The following is a 15,223-nucleotide window of genomic DNA, read 5'->3' as shown; positions in this document are numbered from 1 at the left end:
AAAATGGGATGACTACTTTCAGACTATAGGGCAGTTTATCATCGAATTATCTACCTCAAGATCCAGCAATTCCACTCATACCTACATAAAAAACATACATCTATAAAAATATACAAATATATTCATGCATCAGGATAAACAACACAGCACACAGCAGCTGTGGTTACCTGCACAAGACCTGCACAGCTCAAATTAGCTAAACATTCCAACATGCCTTGAGAGCAGCTCCTAAGTTCCCAGCCCAGCTGAGGAGCTATAGCAGTTGATGGCTCCTGGAGGAGGAGGCTCACTTTTCTGTGGAGGGTGGCCTCTAGTAGTTTGCTCATGCCCCAGTATATGACCTCACATTCAGGTATATATGGACAGCACCAACCCAGTGTTTTATATACATACATACATACATACATACATACATACATACATACATACATACATTACATACACACACACATATATACATATATAAGATTGTAGTATATTAATACTAATACAATGGAATACTATTTATTTCTTTAAAAGCAGAAACATGGATGAGTTTCAAAAGTATATATTGAGTAAAAGAAACCAGATGATGATGCACACCAACCAATGCAGGAATTGTAGGATTCCATTTATATAAAGTCTAATAGAAGTTTATCTTAATCTGTGGCACAAAAATAACACAGTCCTCATCTGTGAGGCAGAAATGAAGGGAATTTCTTGGCAAGGGTCAGGAGGAAATGGAGTGATGGCAGAACTCCCTTTGCTTGGGGTGAGATCACACCTACAGTGCAGTTGACAAAGTGTGAAGCTGTCCTCCTAAGGCCTGTGTGTTTTATTGGAAGAGTGGTGAGGTTCTTTACCAGGAAACACTGAAAATAAAAACATCTTACTTACTTCACTTAACATCCTCCAGGTCCATACGGGTCTCCGAGAATGACATGAGGTTCTACTTTTGTATGGTTGGATATCTTTTCCTGTTGTGTGGACACACCACATTTTCTCTGTCCATTCACCCACTGCTGAATCATTAAGCTGATTCTATGTTAGCTATTTTGACTAGTACTGCAACAAACATGGAACACAGATCTCTCTTTGACATCCTGGCTTCAGATCTATGCCCAAGAGTAGGGTTGCTGGACCATATGGCAAGTTCTATTATCTGGTAGTCATAATTTTAGCTTCCTAGGAGCCTCCACACAGCTTTCCATAATAGCTATGTTCATTTACATTTCTACTCACACTGTGCAAGAGTTCAGTTTTCTCATATCTTTGCCAATGCTTATTATCCCTACTCTTTCTGATAACAGCCATTTTTAAAGGAATGAGATGGTATCTCATTACGGTTTCAATTTGCATTTCCCTGACAATTAGTGATGTGCAGCGAGACACTGAAGATAACTGTTGTATCATTTCCCTTCTCAGTGGAATATAGGAATGGATAATCTCATAGAAGCAGAGATCAGAATAGTAGGTACCAGTGGCTGGGGGGGGGCGGGGCATTTTGAAAGATGCTAGTCAAAGACAGATATTTATAGTTAGCTAAGAGAAGTAACTTCAAGAAATCTATGTACAGCATGGTGGCTATGTACGTGACAATATACCATATACACAAAGCTAAGAGAGGATGCTAAATGTTCTTAATACAAAAATGATGGGAGGGGATGCATTTATTAAGGAGATAGATTTTTCCACCTCACAAAGTATGTATTCATCTACACATACTACTGTACATTACAAATACACACAATTTTATATGTCAGTTTAGGAACAAAAGCCAAACTTCAGCAACACATAATTATTTAGTAGAAAGAAAATTGGCATGTCAATACACCCACTTAATTTTTAAAAAGAGATTTTTCAAGTATAAAAATCTATCTGTTTTCAAGTAGAAGCCCATGGGTTATTCTAAACAGAAAAACTCAGCCTTATAGGTTAATATTCTTGAAAGAAACAAAGAGAAGCCAGTAGCCTATAAATATTTCAGTTCTTATTAATTAAAAATTGGATGTTTCACAATCTGGAGGCTTTTAAGGCATGAAAGGACCCAAAGAAACTAAGGTGAGGAGATCAAGCAGGGATGTGAAGCCGCCAGCTGTGACTTAGCCGGTTAACAAACCTGCATAACAAAAACAAACTCGACAGAGCACTGGGAAAGTCTGTGGCTTGCAAGAAATTAAGACGCTCAGAACACCTGCAGGGTTGCCTAGCTCCATCTCTCCCAGAGTGTCAGGGGTCCGTGGGTGCAATGGCTCTCCATGTAGGATAAAGAGACTAAGAAGTGGTCCAGCCTGTGCTACCTAAGCAGCATCTGTTCTCAGTGAGTAAGGTAAAGTTTCTCCTCCATCTCCCCTATTCACACATTCTTCCCAGGGTCAAAGAATGAGCAAGCAAAGGCATGCAAATTCATAATGTTTGTATTTATCCTTTTATTTTCAAAGCTTGTGTTAAGTGTGTGTGTGTGTGTGTGTGTGTGTGTGTGTGTGTGTGTGTGTGTTGTGTACGAGTTTGTGCAGTGTGTACGTGTGTGGTTTATACATGTGTGAATATGTATGTGTGTGGATGTGTACATGTATGAGTGTGTGTGGTATGTACATGTATGAATGTGTGTGTGCATGGTACGTACATGTGTGTTGTGTTCATGTGTGTGTGTCATGGGTTCATGTGTATGTGTGTGTTGTCTGTGTGTGTGTGTGCGTGTGTGTGTGTGTTCAGGTGTGTGTATGCCCATGTGTGTTAGTGTGTGTGTATGTTCATGTGTGTTAGTGTGTGTGGTGTGTAAATGTGTGAGTGTGTGTGTGGTGTGTACAGGAGTGAGTATGGATGTGTATGTACCATGATGGGCATGTGGAGGTCAGAAGACAACTTCCAGGAACCAGTTCCTTCCATCATATCTGGGAACTGAACTTAAAGGTCTCTCAACTCTAATTTTAAAAGTGAAACTTCGATTATGTTGTTAATAGAACATAGATCAATGGTAGAACTGTTTCCTGGCATTAGCTAGACCATAGCTTTGATTTCTAACTTAAAAAAATTCTTACTAGTAAATGGACGCTGAATACCCACAAATGATTCCAACCATATTTCTTGCATTTCCAGATGAAAAGCTAAAATCAGCAAGCACTTTAGAGAATGAAACTTGTGCACTTATATAAACTAACTAATGGTTGTCTTTTCCTGAGAAACAATGTTTCATCCCCAGCTCTGACTACAGGAGCTCACACTGGAGAGTCTTCTGTTCTACCATATATCCATGCTCCTTGCATACCCTCAGGTCTCCAAGCCCTTTCCTGAAACCAGCAGACCTTTGTTTAATTTAATGTTGGCATCTGGCTTGCTGTAAAATGCCTTTAGGTATGTCCCTTATATCCCTACTCTCTCCGGGACTTTTACCATGAAAGGGTGTTGAATTTTGTAAAAGGCATATTCTTCTATAAAGAGACGATCACTTGGTTTTTTTCGTTCTGTTTGTTTATATAATGAGAACTAAATTTATTGATTTCTGTATATTGAACCATCCCTGCATTTCTTGGATGAAGCATACTTGACCATGGTGGATGATCTTGATGTGTTCTTGGATTCTGTTGCATATATTTTATTGAATATTTTTTGCACCTATGCTCTTAGTACTGCCTTATTTTTAATAGCCAAACACTGGAAACAGCCTAGATGTTCCTCAACAGAAAAACTGATAAAGAAAATGTGGTACATTTACAAAACAGAGTATTACTCAGTTGTTAAAAAAAATAGCATCATGAAATTTGCAGGGAAATGGATAGAACTAGAAAAAACATCATCCTGAGTAAGGTTACCCAGACCCAGAAAGACAAATATGGTATGCATTCATTCACTTATATGTGGATATTAACCATTAAATAAATGATAACCAACCTACAATCCACAGACCCAGAAAGAGTAGGTATAGAGGAAGGGACTGGGGAAACACATGGAAAGGGAAAAAGAATAGGTTTTAAAGGTAGACTGGGGACAAGTCGGACAGAAATAGGGGTGTCAGGTGGGAGGGGGAGGGGAAGTAGGATTGAGGGAGAGATTTTGAGAAAAGTCAAGCAGGAATTGAGGGACTTTATGGAAACTAATGCAGTAGCACCTTCCTAAAGTATATGAAGACGATCCTAATGAGGTCTCCTAACAATGGGGGATATGGAGTCCCAACTGGCCATCTCTTGTCACCAAACAAGGCTTCTAGTACCAGAACTGGGTTGCATCCAATGGAGTTGTTGGCCAAGACAGGGGTGAGGTGGGGGGTTGGGAAGGGTCCCATGGAAATCCCCAAACAACTAGACTGATGCTAAGACAAAGGGTTGCTCTCTTCAAACTGACTTCAGGACCCCACTGCCAAGGACAACACCCACACAACTGATTGAACATGGAGAATTCCAGCTGGTGCCTACATGGAGCCTTCAGCCCTACATTCTAGTGTCTTTGGTGTGAGAAAGTACTCTGCAGACTACTGAGAGAGAAACATGGAAACCAGCCCAGCCACAAAATCTTTGACCTATAATCTGCCCTGCCTGCAAGATATGCTAGAACAGTGGTGGCACCAGACTTGTGAGAGTAGCCAACCAATGTCTGATGTGACTTAAAGCCCACTCCACAAGAGAGAGCCCATACCCAACACTGATTGGGTGACCAAGAACCAGAGACTACATAGCCCAGAGACCTACTAGTCTAAAAAACCAAAAAGTATCAGTACATTGACTCCTAATAATATCCTGCTATACTTGTAGGTAAGTGCCTTATCCATTCCTCATCAGAGAAGCTTCCTCCTGCAGCAGATGGAAGCAGACGTAGAAACCTAAAGCCAGACATTACATACAGAGAGAGTCCTTGAACTACACAGCTGTAAATGGGAGCTCTCCACAAATACCACCCCTCAGAGGCTAGGAAAACTGGCAGAAAAGGAGGCAGAAAGAGTTTAAAACTCAGAGGGGATGGAGGACGCCAGGAGAACAAGGCCCTCTGAATCAACTAAGCAAGGTGCATATGAGCTCATAGAGACTGAGGCAGCAAGCACAGGGCCTGCACCGGTCTGTCAGTTACTCTGCATATGTAATATAGCTTCCAGTTTAGTATTTTTATGGGACTCCTGACTGTGAGAACAAGTCTGTAGCTGGAGTTTTCTCCAGTCCTGCCCAGCCCCACAGACCCCACAACCACTTATAAAATAATCACCCAGAAGCTCATATTAAATAAACTGCTCAGCCATTAGCTTAGGCCTACCACTGTCTAGCTCTTACAATTAAACTCAGCCCATCTCTATTAATCTATACCTTGCCACACGGCTTGAGGTTTACCGGTATTTTACATCCTGCTCCTCATAGCAGGAATTCTCCTTTCTTCTTGTCCCACCTAGACTTCCTGCCTGGCTACTGGCCAATCAGCACTTTATTTATCAATCAATAATCCACAGCACTGAGTGGGTTTCTGATTCTTGTGCCCGCTCTTGGGGCTCTTTTCTTTCTGTTGGTTTGCCTTGTCCAACCTCGGTGTGCTGGGTTTGGCTTTATATTATTGTATTTTATTCTGTCAGGTTTGGTTGTTATCTCTTAGAAGCCTGTTCTCTTCCAATGAGAGACAGAAAAGGGTGGATCTGGAGGGGAGAGGTGCGAAGGAACTAGGAGGAGTGGAGAGAGGGAAAACTGTAAACGGGATGTAGTGTATGAGAAAAGAATCCATTTTCAGTAAAAAGAAAGAAACCAGTAGTAGTGCCATATGTTCCTTCATAATTACTTCCATGCGAATTTTCTGCTTCCTTCTTTCTATAGTGACTGAGGACCAAAGAACTCAGAAGTCATAGGAAGAACAGAGAGAAATGAGAGAGTCAAGATGGTATTTCTGCTATCTCTAGTTTCCTTCAGTTTACTAAATAATCTAACCAGAATGAAAACATGTAGAGATTAGTTTTTCAGAGTTCAGGTCGGCCTGAAATTCACTTACCATGTAGATAATAGGCTAGCCTTGAACCCACAGAGATCCTCCTGCTTCTGCCTCTCAAGTACTGAGATTAATAGCATATACCACCACAATAAGCAAGAAGGTTTTTTTTCTTTTCTGTTTTGTTTTTTAATTTGTTAAAATATAATTACATCATTTCCTCCTTCCTTCCTTCAATCCTCCCAGATTCCTCAAGACCCCCAAGTTCATGTCCTCTTTTTCTATGATTATTGTTGTTGTTGTTGTTGTGTGTGTGTACGAACAGCTGAGTCCACTCAGTGTTGCTTACATGTACATGATTTCAGGGTGGACCCCCTGGCATTGGATAACTAAGTAACAGGTTCATCCCTGAGAAAGACTAATTATTCTTCTCTCTTGGTCGAGATTCCTTATCCAGTATCTCCAAGGAATCTGTTTTTCATTCATGAATCACCAAGAAGTCTTACATAGGAATATCAAAACACTTACATAGAGAAGTAGTGAGAACAAATGAGAAATTCACCTCATGAATCTTGTTTTAGTGTTTATTTCTTGAATTAAGTAGATTAAGGTGAAATGTTTGAAAAGATTTTCTTACTCTGCTACTGGGGTTTTATAAAACGTTAATCTGTGACTAAACAATGCTAAACTTATAAATTCCATCATCATAAAGATGAGCCAACTCACACTAATCTCTGAGTAAGATGAGTTGAAATAGCTACTATATTAAAGAAAAGCAAAGGAACTCCCCAGTAGATGGCCAGTTTTGACCCATTAGAACCCCGGGATCTTTATCTACAACACTAGTCTATAAATTCCCTGGGAATCAGTGGAAGTTTAAATGACATAATTTATACAAAAGCCTTTTACAAACTATACTGGATATGTGAAGTTGAAATGCTATTTGCTGCTAAGGATAGAACTGTCATAAAATAATCTAAAGTAAGTTATAACAAAGAACGTTATTAATAAAACAAATCATTGCTTACACAGTCTTAGACATAAGATCACACTACAGATTGGCTCAAGATTTTATTCATGCTCTATGTCTCAGAAATGCTGAGAGGCACTGATTGGATGCTAAGTGCCCCTTTCTTGGATTTTATGAAGCCCATTCAGAATGAGCCAGGTTGAGAACACCACCAATTCCATGTTCTAGGTCCATCTGTTGGCAAAAAATATAATGCAAACAGCTTTATAAGTGCTATTTTCAATGAAATATCACAGAACAGCTTGTCCCAATGATATTTCTAAAGCTTGCCTGCAAACCGCCTACTGGGAAATCCAACAGAAAGAGAAAGGGGATGAGGGGGGAAAGCATACAGACAGTGACAGGAAGGGAAAAATAAAAGAACAAAAGGTAAGGATGGATAACCAAGACCGAGAACACTGGAGGACAGTATGGAGGAGGAGGGTGCAGTACCTAACACAACCGTCTTAGAAGCCTTAAGAGATGGAGCAATGGAGAGCACCTGTATAAATTTCACTGGGGTTGAGGACAGAGAAACGAGCACAAACAATATACTTTGTCCAGGAAAAGCTTCAGAACACAGTAGCAGCTCAAGAACCACGGCGTCATTACTCAAGTGCTGAAAGGAAAATGCAAAACAGCCATGTTTCTAAGCTGCATTTAATCCTTCTCCTAATACAAAAGTTCCAAGAACTAATAGAGATCTCAGTGTCTATTATGAACTTTGTAGGAAACAATCAGCCTGTTTTGAGTCTCTTCTTTTAATGCAAAAAAAATCTATTATACATTACACAATAGCCCCCGCCTTGATGTAAAACGTTTACAGGTTCAGAACCAAACGTTACAGTGCACATGATGATATTCTGGGTACTTACTTACCTGGGGTCGGATAACTTTCACAATATTTTTTAGGGCAGTGTCAGGGGATGGAGGTGAGCAGTCAGGTGTTGGGCCTGTAGAGCTGTTTCTATGGTGACCAGTTCCTGGAGCAGTAATTGCTACCTCAGAGGCATTATCTGTGAATAAAAATAGAACTTCCATGAACTTAATCAGTCTGTTTACCTTTCAAGACTTGGGAATTATTTTTGTGAATGTGAGTTGAGATTTCAACTTAAAACTGATATCAATTATAATATCATAATTAAGAATATGCTCAGTGATGTATTTTAAAGAAAACATATACTGACTGCTCTGTTTTCCTTTAAGATGGTGAATACCCTTGTAGTATTGTTCCAACCTGAATTAGCAATATTCAATTTACAGTGGTAGATGATTCTCCACAGCTTTTTGTTTGTTTGTTTGTTTGTTTTTATTTTTCAAGACAGGGTTTCTCTGTTTAGTTTTGGTGCCTGTCCTGCATCTCGCTCTATAGACCAAGCTGGCCTCAAACTCACTGAGATCCACCTGGCTCTGTCTCCCATGCGCTGGGATTAAAGGCATGCGCCACCGCCGCCCAGCTCCTCCACAGCTCTTAATACTACCACTACTATATGAAAGACCACAACCTTACTTTGAAAATGAATACAGTTTTTCAATAGGATGTCTGGCTAACATTTCCCATAATTTTTCTAATGAAAGCTCATTTTTATTAAGAAAGAATTTCGTATCTGCTTGATTCCTAAAACCCAAACTCAAGCCCCTAAAATAACTTTGCCCAGGCATTCCTAAATAATAGAACTTTAATAAAAAACCTGACATTTGTATAAAACATAAATTTATCACTACTGGATAGTCATATAAGCCTATATGTTCAAAATTAAAATAAATGAAAATTCAAAATCTAAATGAACTTTCCTTGGTGTTTAGCATTTGACAGTGGAAAGAATAGAAAGTTTTAAAAGAAATAACTTGGAATTCAGCATCTTGTGCAATATTTTCCTTTTCAATTTATACTTAAAGAAAATAATATCAGAGGCACAGTTTGGAAATGCCTGGAGTACTTTGAAATGGGTGGAAAACAGCGTAACTTTGGTTAGCACACAAAGTTTATCAGCTTAATAATAAACTGGCAGTCTTTCATACCTTTAATGAAAACTACTACAACTTTATATCTGCAAGAAGTTGATTTCTGTTATGTTTACATGTGTGTCCCAATAATTTTATGTCGCAGACAGATGAATTAGTGCAAATTAGACTAAGACTGTGTTTACTATATATATACATGTTTCTCTGTGTTATGGCCACTGCTTATAATCGCAAGTGAACAGGGATAATTTATGAAGGTGCCTTCATTCATACAAAGAAAGAGGATTAATTCCTCTAAGACTGTGTCCATCAGGTGAAAATGCAACTCAGGACCTTGGGAGATGGTTTAGTCAGTAATGTGACTGCTGCACAGGCACGAACACCCGAATTCAGATCCCTAACATCCACGTAAAAGATGGGGCAATGGCATGTATCTGTAATTCCAGCACTTCAGTGGGGTCGGGGAGGAAACAAAGGGTCCCTGGAAATCACTGTCCAATCAGCACAGCCAAGTAAATAGATTGCGGTGCACTAAGAGACCACTTTTCAACAATGATGGAGAAAAGTGATTGGGAAGACACCTGAAGAGAAGCTCTGGCCTTAACATGCATGTACATACATCCACCTGCACACATCCACATGAACACATATACAAACATATGCACACAACACACATACACATACAATTAATTCAGTTTCACTGGGGAATCATGAATCAAAAATTCAAATGTGGCACATTTAAATTAAATGGATCATTCATAAAAAGTTTTGAACTGTCCAGAGCACCCTTCTAAGATTTAATAGATGATATGGACTTGTTAATTATCCTAGAATAAGTGAGGTAACCTAAGTGGGTAAATATTGAAATACTAGAAGCATTAGTTAGCAGGATGATAGCATATTGTTCTGATTCTTTCCTCTCACCCTTCATTCTTCTCATTCATCCAACCACATTGAAAGAAAGCATGAAGGAGATCGGTCTGTAGTTCTTTCTTTGTTGTATCTTTGTTTGGCTTGGGAATCAGGGTAATTGTAGCCTCATAGAAGGAGTTTGGTAATGTTCCTTCTGTTTCTATTGTGTGGAACAATTTAAAGAGTATTGGTATTAAGTCTTCTTTGAAGATCTGGTAGAATTCTGCACTGAAACCATCTGGTCCTGGGATTCTGACCTACTCTGGTGATTGGATGGCCAAACACCCTAACTGTCATGATAGAACTCTCATTCAGTGACTGATGGAAGCAGATGCAGAGATCCACGGCCAAGCCCCAGGTGGAGCTCAAAGAGTCCAATCAGCGAGAGAGGGGGGGGGGTTATATGAGAAAGAGAATATTGAGACCATGATTGGAAAAAGTACAGAGACAAATAGCCAAACTAGTGGAAACACATGAACTATGAACCAATAGCTGAGGAGCCCCCATGGAACTTATTAAGGCCCTCTGGATAAGTGAGACAGTCGTTTAGCTTGAACTATTTAGGGGGCCCCAGGCAATAGGACTGGGACCTGTCCTTAGTGCATGAGCTGGCTTTTTGGAACCTAGGGCCTATGCTGGGACACTTTGCTCAACCTAGGTAAAGGGAGGAGGGGACTGGACCTGCCTCAGCTGAATCTACCAGGCTGAGCTGAATCCCCAGGGGAGTCCTTGCCTTGGAGGAGGTGGGAATGGGGGGTTAATTGGGGGAAGGGGAAGGGATGTGGGAGGAGGGAGGACAGAGGAATCAGTGGCTGATATGTAAAATTAAATTAATTATAAAATTTTTTAAAAAAGGATGTTGTCACAAGACAATTACAAGTATCACAATAAGCAACATGTCCCCAGACACTGCTCCCAGGATACTATGGCACAGAGCTGCATCTGCAGTGGAGAAGCAGGGCTCCAGAGATTCTTGACCCAATAATTAATCTTTCTATGACACTTGGGTCTCTGTCACTCCCATTGGGATTTCATAGAGGAACCAGTCAGCCTCATCCTGAATAAGAGAGCGGTAAAGTGAATAAGGACCACTCTGTACTCGTTATCTACCAATAATGTAGGTATACATTATTCATATATTACAAATATATGACACTGATGAACTTGGTCAATAATATTCTGATCTGGAAAATAAAATTTAATAACACACACAAAAAAATAAAGAAAACATACTGGGAGTAGCTGTGTCAAGCACTATGTTATATCACAAAGATAAATATAATCCAACCAGACTGAAAGAAAACGTACTTGGAGGAATTGTGTCAAGCACTATTGTATCACAAAGATAAACAAAAGAATCGTGCCTGGTGCTGTGGAAAGAGGGCAAACAGACAAAGCACAGAAGAGCCAGAGCAGTGAAACTATCCTGGAGGTATTCTCTTGTTAGGTTTATGCCATTATACATCTGTCTAAACCAAAGGTGTGAATCTCCAAAGGTGAACGCTAAATTAAACTATGAACTTTTGGCAATAATGGGGTACCCATGCAGGCATATCACTTACTGCAAATGCACCATTTCAGTGAGGGATGCTGATAGTGGGGAGGAGACACTGGAGATGTATGGGAACTTCATACTTTCGCTCAGTCCTCCTGTGGATCTAGTGTGGTCTAAAATATCAAATGGTTTTGCCAATCTACACTAATTTTCTTTTTACAAAAAACAATGCTGTGATGTACTGAATATGTATAGAGAAAGAATGCAGTCTATGAAGGCTAAGGTCCTGTCCTAGTGAACCAAAAGGGAGCAGTTGACATCAGTAGAAATGAATAAGGCTGTATGAACCCATTTGCACCTTCATTGCTTTCAATATTACCTCTGCCTGTTTTTATTATACTTTAAACTCCAATGAATTAATATTATATATAAATTATTATCATTATTAATGTATTTTATTTTTATTGTTCATACTGTCCCTGTATTACACTTAGAATTGTTTTTTATATTTATTTTCCAGTTTATTTTTTCTTTCTTCAGCTGTATCTAGTCTGCTGGCAAGCTCCCAATTTCAATTATACTTTTAAATTCTAAAATTTCTATTTATTTCTTACTAGATATCCCACATCACTACCTGATATTGATCAGCCCCCCACCACATCTTTTAAGCTTGGCATTTGTTTACTTGAAAATGGCAAGTACTGATTGTTTTAGTGCATGTGTTTAGATAGAATTTTTAAATATTTTTAATTTGGCATGCAATGACTGTACACATTTATAGGGTACACAGTGATATTTCAGTATTTCTTGATGATGTGCAGTCCCTGGATTCGGGTAATTAGCTGATGAATCATCTCAAACATTTATCATTTCTTTGTATTGTGAATAACTGGAGGTGGGTAGGAAAGAGGAGGATGGAGGAGGGAAATGAACAGATGCTGGGGGATAGATAGACAGGACAAAGAACTTCTAAACTTGTAAAAGTCTGACTGATAGCTACAATACTGAACTCTTCAATGATTTGCCTCTGTAGGTTAGACTAGTTTGTTTCACTGTTTATCTCTACAGATATTTTATGTTTCACTCAGGTTGTTGAAGCAAAAATCTAGAGCATTAAACATAACTTATTCCTTTTCTTCTATCACATATTAATTCAAAACATCATCCAAATACTGATGCTGAATTCTATGAAAAGCATGCCTGTATACCAGAGGGTTATTTAATCTTTCTGTTTTCAGTACTGTTTATTATAAAAAAGAGAATTGTTACTAATTATTGTCTGTGGTCTCTGTGCAGATAAAATGAAAGACAACTAACCTACATGTAATTAGGCCTATATAAGTTTAATAAATGTTTCTTTTTCTGCTATCAAACTATAAATGTCATAGTGAAAGTGTGGAAGATAAAACAAATCCCATAGAGAAAGAAAGAAATTAAATAAAAATATTTATCTATAGCCTCTCTACAGAATGGTCTTGAGCAATTGAAGCAGATTTGAGATCATATCTTTATTTGTTAATACAGATTAGTAGAGACAAATATAATTCCAGAAATAAGAGATGGTCTCTTGAGGCCTTGTTTTGTCTGAGTTTTCCTGAGAAAATTCACTAGAAATGTCTGTACAGGCAAAGAGATTTCCTGTCAGGAACTGGATCACACGTTACAGAGGTAGAGGGCTGAAGATGTGCAGCTGGCTAGACACAGAAGAGCCAACAAGCCATTCTGCTCTGACTCCAAAGGACAGAGAAGCAGGAATGCTTGCAGGCTAAGCTCTATTACAAAGGCTAACATGCTCCAAACCCTGGCAGGCCAAAAATTCAGCCCAACTCTGATGTCCAGAAAACACAAATGCCTTTTCAGTCCATCAGTCCAGAGTTCCTCATTACTCAGCCTGTTTGCTCTGCTCAGCTCTTCAGTCAAATGGATGACTGGCTGAGGTTCACCCATTGGAGAAGACAAATCCGTTTGCTCAGTCTACCATTCAGATGTTAAGTTCATCCACAAACAACCTCAGACAAACCCAGAAAAATGTTTTGCCAAGTGTTTATGCAACTGCCCTCTGGGCAGTTAAGTTCTCATAAAATTAACCAACATAGAAATGACTCACTACCAGGACTCTGGCCTTATTCAATGTTTTTGTTGCTTGTTTTACATCTTTTTTGTTGTTGTTGTTGTTGAGCATTAAAGTCAGGAAAGAATGCTGAAAATGCCATAAAAAAAACATAAACCAAAAGATTCTCCAGGGCTTGAAGTAGTTCAATACAAAATACAAGACACTGGGCAATCAAGGAGTAAATTACTTAGAAAACACACATGTAAGTATTTGTTTTCTAATTCTGTGATCAGTTCCGTTCCCTTAGCCATTTGATTTTGCTACATTGATTCTGCATTGTTTCCCACATAGACTCATTTCTTGTATCCTCTGTCTAACTTACTGCAATGCAGTCTTTAAGAAATACTCAGTGAAGTAAGATAGACAAGGCAAATACAACATCACAAATGTTCTTAATAACACAGAGAAAGATGATCTGGCTTCTCTAGTTCCATGTTTATTCTTTCTGGAAAAAAAAAATCTACAAATGGGATATTCTAGACTTCTAGAGTATACATGAAAGTCTTGGGAAATTAATTTCATCCTAAAATACCTAGCTACCCAGTGGACTTTGCAATATGAAGCCTATGTCCAAAGACAATTTTCTGTGTTCTACCTGCAGTTGGTGGCAAAAAGAAAATAAGGTGAGGAAAATCTGCCTAGAGAAAATTGCTAAGTATACCTGGAAATTCAGATAGAAAAGGGTTCTACTCAGATTAATTTACTACACAGTAGGTTATACATTTTGACTGTCAATTTTCTCCTAAATAATAACCTAAGAAATAATAAACATGTATTTGATATTTTACAAAAAATATACTATTAATATAAAAGAATCCACATGTAGTGTCACAGCCTTTTATCTGTTATATCATTCTCTGGTGTGTATTGAAGAGTTAAAGGATACAAAGGACAATGCTAGAAGCTATACACCTGACTAACGAGATTGAGGTTTATTCTAACTGGGGATTTAGGAAAGATACTGAGAGGTAGAAAGATAAATGTCATAACTTCTACATGGAAAATAAAATGTTGATCTTATAGAAGTGGACACAGATTAGGGTTATCAGAGGTTTGGCTAGATGAAAGTGGGTAGTGAGGGATGATTAATGGATACAAGGTGTAGCTAGATATGTTCTACAACACTGTGCATCACCTTAGCTGACAGTAATTTATTGCATACTTCAGAAAGCCAGTAGAGAGAAATCACAATGTTCCAAGAGAAGGAAATGACAAATGTTTAGAATGATAGTCAATTATCTTCATTTGATCATTCAATACTATACATATTGAATTATCATGCTATATCCCATAAATATGTTTGTACAGTTATATTAATTTTCAAGTGTTCTCTGATGTATCCATAAACTATTAATATAAAGAAATGGCAGGGGAGGGCATTCTAAGAGATGGAAGTGGGAAGAACAATAAATAAATGGGAAAGAAGAATATTTGCAGGATTCAGGAAAGTTAAATTTGAATAGAATGCAATATTCTTAGAGGAAATACTAAAAGGAGAAACTATATAAACAATTTGGGATAACTCAAATCTATGCTGATATCCTGGAACATTTAGTCTGTTTCCCCTCACCTATGAAATGATGTGTTTCTTATAGTGTTATATAGATACATGAGACATGGATGAACATAATCCACTGTATGGTGCATAGCAGGTGCTCAATAGCAATTATCTATGAAAACAAACAGTGAGCCATACTTAACTCCACTTAGTTATAGGTCATAGATTATGGAGCCTTGCTTAAGTACTTGAAATAGAAATGTTAAGTCATCTTATGGAGAAACCAGGGAGTGTAGTTGGAGTTTTCCTGCCTGGCCCAGTCAGGACAAATCTCTCTTACCCGCCAGTCCCACAGTC

At 38.5% G+C, this 15,223-nt stretch overlaps 1 protein-coding gene across 18 annotated transcripts in view; it reads right to left on the bottom strand.

Annotated features, from left to right (window-relative positions):
- The window catches only part of Anks1b (ankyrin repeat and sterile alpha motif domain containing 1B), a 1,022,809-nt gene that overhangs the window by 620,190 nt on the left and 387,396 nt on the right, over window positions 1-15,223 (bottom strand). For all 18 annotated transcript variants that reach the window (XM_036169508.1, XM_036169510.1, XM_036169509.1 and 15 more), the window contains exon 11: window positions 7,763-7,899. In XM_036169508.1, the coding sequence (XP_036025401.1) occupies window positions 7,763-7,899 (137 nt within the window). The remainder of the gene's footprint in view (window positions 1-7,762; window positions 7,900-15,223) is intronic.

The sequence above is a fragment of the Onychomys torridus genome, chromosome 20 (assembly GCF_903995425.1).
Source record: "Onychomys torridus chromosome 20, mOncTor1.1, whole genome shotgun sequence".
NCBI lineage: Eukaryota > Metazoa > Chordata > Mammalia > Rodentia > Cricetidae > Onychomys > Onychomys torridus.
This window is presented reverse-complemented; position numbering and strand designations above follow the sequence as displayed.